This window comes from Mytilus trossulus, chromosome 13 (genome assembly GCF_036588685.1).
Source record: "Mytilus trossulus isolate FHL-02 chromosome 13, PNRI_Mtr1.1.1.hap1, whole genome shotgun sequence".
NCBI classification, from domain to species: Eukaryota; Metazoa; Mollusca; class Bivalvia; order Mytilida; family Mytilidae; genus Mytilus; species Mytilus trossulus.
The window spans coordinates 22152509-22157853 of NC_086385.1; the positions used below are offsets into that span (position 1 = coordinate 22152509).

The 5345-nt window shown below is 31.9% G+C and overlaps 1 protein-coding gene across 1 annotated transcript; it reads left to right on the top strand.

Moving 5' to 3' along the window:
• The first annotated feature begins 315 nt into the window (after window positions 1–315).
• Window positions 316–4970, top strand: LOC134695329 (uncharacterized). The gene is made up of 2 exons (XM_063556552.1): window positions 316–2556; window positions 4318–4970. The coding sequence occupies exons 1-2, from the start codon at window positions 430–432 to the stop codon at window positions 4891–4893; spliced, it is 2703 nt and encodes a 900-aa protein (XP_063412622.1). The 5' UTR covers window positions 316–429; the 3' UTR covers window positions 4894–4970.
• Window positions 4971–5345: the final 375 nt, after the last annotated feature.

Below are 5345 nucleotides of genomic sequence, written 5' to 3' on the forward strand. Positions count from 1 at the left end.
AATTATGTATTCATTATTTTATAGATATTTTATAGATATTTCATATTCTCCCAAATAAAAGAACTAACAAACCCATTTTGTTGATACCATCGCTGGAAAGTAATCACTTTTTGCAACTAAACACATCTTCGTCGTTAAAATTGCTTTTCGATTTATAGTGGTATTTTGTTCTACTTTTTTTACATAGCTTTAAGTTGCCACTTTACAAACGAATATTCTCGTAAGTTGTTTAACTGAAGTACAATATACTTATATTCACCGGATATGTGTAAATGTTTATCCCTATAAGATCTTAATACGAACTTTATATTTAATCCCGGACTTCCTACATACACATGATTCTCAGTCAGTTTGTTGTTGACTGTATTCTGCGAATGTTGTTGATATTTTCTTCTATATTTTATCGTAAAACGAATTTATAATACAATAATGGCAACCTACAAAAATCTAAACCAAATTAAGGATCGTAGTCCAAACATGTTAAAATACGATGCCAGTATCAAAAGTGATTCATTCGCTGTCTCTAACGAAATGTACGGAGCATTGATATTGGAGCCGACTATTCCATCCGTCATTTCGGATTATGAAGAAGTTAGCGATATTGACATGCCTTTACCAACCGTTTGTGCTATCACTAAGAGTATTGCGAAACTACATCAACCATCAGCTCATTCAAAGATGGACCGGGAAGAGTTGTTAGTACCTGCTGATGTGTCTGTTGACAGTCTGTCGTATTCTCAATTGACCAAACCTATCAGTTCTACTAAGCATATTGTGTATGAAGCAAGTGAACCGAATGTTTTATGTGTTAAACCTTTATCTGAAGAAAACAAACAACCTGTAAATAACAGTGTTAATGATTTGCCATCTATTACTTCGCTTCCTTTCGTTGGTGAAGGCTTCAACAATCTTGATGACTTCTGGTTAGACCTTGCAAAAGGACAAGCGATACGGTCAAATATATACCAAGACGAACCACTTATCAACCGTGAGATGAACCCCTCAAGGAATAAATCGTTCGTATCAGAATCGAATTGGCACTTTTCAAAAACTTTGCCTTCGAATTCGATAAACAAGTCAGAAAGCGATTTGAGTGATGGTTTTGTAAGAGAAACATGTTGGACCTATTCTCAAGGTTCAACGATCAATTCGTTAAATAGCTCGAACGAGTTTCCTGATAAAAATGATTTCCTAATTCAATTGGATTTTGATCAAGAACAAGATAATGATCAACGTCAATCAAGCAGTATACCAGAATCTAGAATGAATATAGGAGAAAGTCTGTACGAATTAGCTAGACCAGAAACGTATTCAAATAAACAAACGCACATGGGAGACAAAAAAGGATCTAATCCTAGTCTAGAAAAGGATGAACCATCGATTATCAGAAGGAATTGTTTAACAAGAAAATTTAACACACTCCAAAACGGTATTTATGAACTTTCTAATCATCAAAATGATTTAGATGAGTTTCGAACAGCTTCGCTTGATCGAGGACAAGAAAACAAAACATTTCTTCAAACTTTACAAGATTGTCAACTTTATGAATCTGTAGACAATTTATCCGAACGGTCACAATTACCTGTTCCATCTGACCTAACAAGAAGTACTACCAACTCGACAGGCTATTACAAAAAGGAAGAACCGGTATATGCAACGGTTGTAAAACCAATTACTAGAAGAACTGATGCAAACGTATTTAAAATGGACAGCAACAAGTTAGATGAATCTGCTGAGGCTACCAATACAACTGAAAATGACGAATTCTTTTCACTAGCTTCTTCACGGATTACAACAAACACGAAAATCCAGAAATCTGAAAGACCCGACAGTGGTCTAGGCCTAGACTACACGTATGCGAAAATCAGTAAACCAAAACGCTACGAAAATTGGCCACTTACTAAATCATTGAAAAAACAAGTTGAAAACAGTGGTAGTTTACCAGATGAAAGCGGAGCACATAATATTGGTTTTGTGTCCACACATATTAACTCTGATTATGCTACCCTTGAAAGTACATATAGTGATATTGGTAAAAATGAGATTCAATGTGGTGCTGTGTGCAAAGAAGTTGATCTAGAAGACTACGATCATTATTCCACAATAGAAGAAATTGAACGACAAAGGAACAAACAAATACACGATAAAACGACATCTGAAAAGCCTCCGATATTGACAAAATCTGAAAAGTCTAAGATAACTTTGAAAACAAGAATGAAAGGATTGATAACTAAGGTAACAAAAATACAACCGTCTCACCAGCATCAAAAGTCAGTATTTTATCCTTTTTCTTTTATTTATAATTTTCCAATAACAATAAATGGTATGAGGTCTGCTTCTGTAAAGACTATCCTACCAAATGTAAATGGAAACTGTTGGATTATCTGTAAAAACGATTTGAAGATAAGAATGTATGATTCCCAGGGATTAGAAACAGAGTCCATATATATTGGACTCGAAGGAGAAGATATGGCGTATGATAATAAAGGTTTTCTCTACGTTTCTTGCAAAGACACTAGACGAATATTTAAGATTGACACAAGAAATTTATGCCAGGTATGTTTATAAGTTACATCTTAAATAGTCAATTTCTTCATACTTTTTATTGTTAAAAAATACCGAGAATATTGAACATATTAAACGGATTTGTTACAAATGAAACACCGGAAAACCTATGTTATTGAAACACTAAAAAAATATGAATCAATACAAAAGGTTTATTAAAACCATGTAACGCCATTATCATCAAACCCAAAGAAAACCAAACTGAAATCCAATAACACATAATAGAGGCTCTACTGAGCATTTTTATAAACAGTCTAACATGGTTCTTTTGAATGTATTCACTACAATAAAACTGGTTTTAAAACTACAATTATTCATGGCATATTGCAACCATCTATGTATCTGTAGGAAATATAAACCTCTAGTCATTGAGGATGAAATTTTTGGAAACTTGTTGACGGAAAATCACAGAATAAGTTGTTTATTGAACAAAGTGGCGTAACTGGGAAAAACATCTTTTTGTTTCTGCAATTTCTTTTGAGATGTATGGTTCTGTTATTCGAATAAAGTATTGAAATTATATGTGACAATTTTATTTCAATGAAAATTTTACCACCATGTTCAAGAAGAAATAGCTACTATATTCATCATATCCTCTCCTAAGCTTAAATTGTGGCTGAAAATGTAGGATAACTGTTACTTCCCAGAATTATCTCACATGAAACGGATATAATATGATTAGGAATGTGTCCTCTTTGGACAATACTTGTGAGGTTTTCCATTGCTTACTTTTTTGTTCATCTGGTTTGGTGTTTGAATAAGTTTCGGATTATCAAATAGTTTGGCCGCGAGCATCATTAAAAAGACATTTATTGTCGAAATTCGTATCTGGTGCAGTTAAAGTCATTATTAAAACATCAAAATATAATGAAAATAACCATATATATAAAACCAATATCAGATATATTTCAAGAAAGAAGATGACAAACGGATAACAAATCACTTATCTTAATGAAATTGTCTGTTTATTGGCAATGGGTTTTGTCAAACGCATTGCAACCAACCAAACTTATAAGTTGTATGTAACTAAATATTACGCAGTTGCAAAGAAAATGTTAGTTTTAATATCAGCTCAAACGGATATGATAATTGTTATGTAATAGATGACATATATTAACTTCCCATAAACAAGTCAAAGAAGTAATAGGATATTTTAAGTATCTTCATAAATAAATGTAACATGGGTCTATAGTAGGAGTGTTTGGAACAATATACCGTATTCTATCTAAAACTATATGCAATGTAAAAACACATGTTACCGACATAAAATTTAAAATATATTTACAAAGAAAACCATAAATCTTATATATCCATTGTAGTATGAACATGTTAAAATATCCAAAAAAAATAGGTAAGTAAATCTCAATCATTTAAAATGTCACTTTATTGAATTAGGCAACATATAAGAGCCGCTTCGAATAAAAATCGACATTATGCTAGTGCAGATAAGATATACATGTACATGTAAAAGACTTTGATTGATTTTTTAACATTCAAATACAAAATCAAAGATGAAATTATGCCTGTTTTCTCAGTTTCTTTCATTAACTCAATTTTCAAACAGGTACATACTTTGCATACAGGTTTTTTCAACCTGAGATAGGATAACAGATTAATTAATATTCTTTTGCATAATGTCGATTTCTATCCGACACAGCTCTAATATGTCGAAAGATTGTGCTTTTCAAATTTTCAAATAATTATGTATGTTTTGTATTATTTAGCGACTAATATTAACTTTTTATTTGGCAGATATCAGCTTTTGTCGACTGCGACTTTTTCCCCCTCGGACTGGCATTTGACATTCTGGATAATACATTGATTGTCTGTCAGAATCCACAAACGTTCGATATATCAATAGGTGTTGCTTCTGTGGATTGCATAAAGAAATATTCAGTCTCTGAAACGTTAGATGTAACAAATCTGACTCACGAAATTTTGTTTTCTCATCCACTTCGAGTCTTAAAAAATTCTAACACTGATATTGTCGTATCTGATCCAGAAACAAAATCGATAACCATGCTGAATCGGAACGGTGAACAGAAAATCAGGTTTTCAGGTAATGACATCTTTAAAATGGAATGCCATCATACATTTGTCTGTGATTTACAAGCCAATATTCTCATATATTCTCAAAATATAAGTAAGCCTTCAAATAAAAACTTGGATAATGTGTGTCTTCTTAACCAGAGTGGAGACTTTATAGATACATTTAATATTGAAGAAGTGCAAGATAAAACTGTGAATTCTTTGGCAATAACAGATCTTGGTTTTCTATGGATTGGTTGTGATGAAGGAATATTTATCTTTGATTATCAAATAATATAACATTTGAATACAGTTATTTTATTCGATTTCTTATTTTATTTTGAATTGTACTTTACCATTAAATGTACATGAGAGCATTTTTGCTCATTATTTCGTTATAATAGAACACATCTTACGACAATAAACAAATGTTTTATCATTTCCACAACTAGAATAATGATGATCATTAATTATTGAAAAAAACAATATTTACAGAAGCTTCTAAAAACCGAAAAACATGTATATGTACTTCTGTATCAGATCACAAATCTGGAAAATAGTTTCGACAACCATTTGAACGGCTCATGGGTTTACATCCGTTTATACATATTAGTCTAACGAGTGCTCTGGACGTAAACCGGTACATACAAATCGACACATAAACTGACTGAAATAGTTATATAATAGTGAATTGATGTCATAAAAAGTAGTGACATCATCGAATTCAAATGAACGTTACAAACGATGTTGCA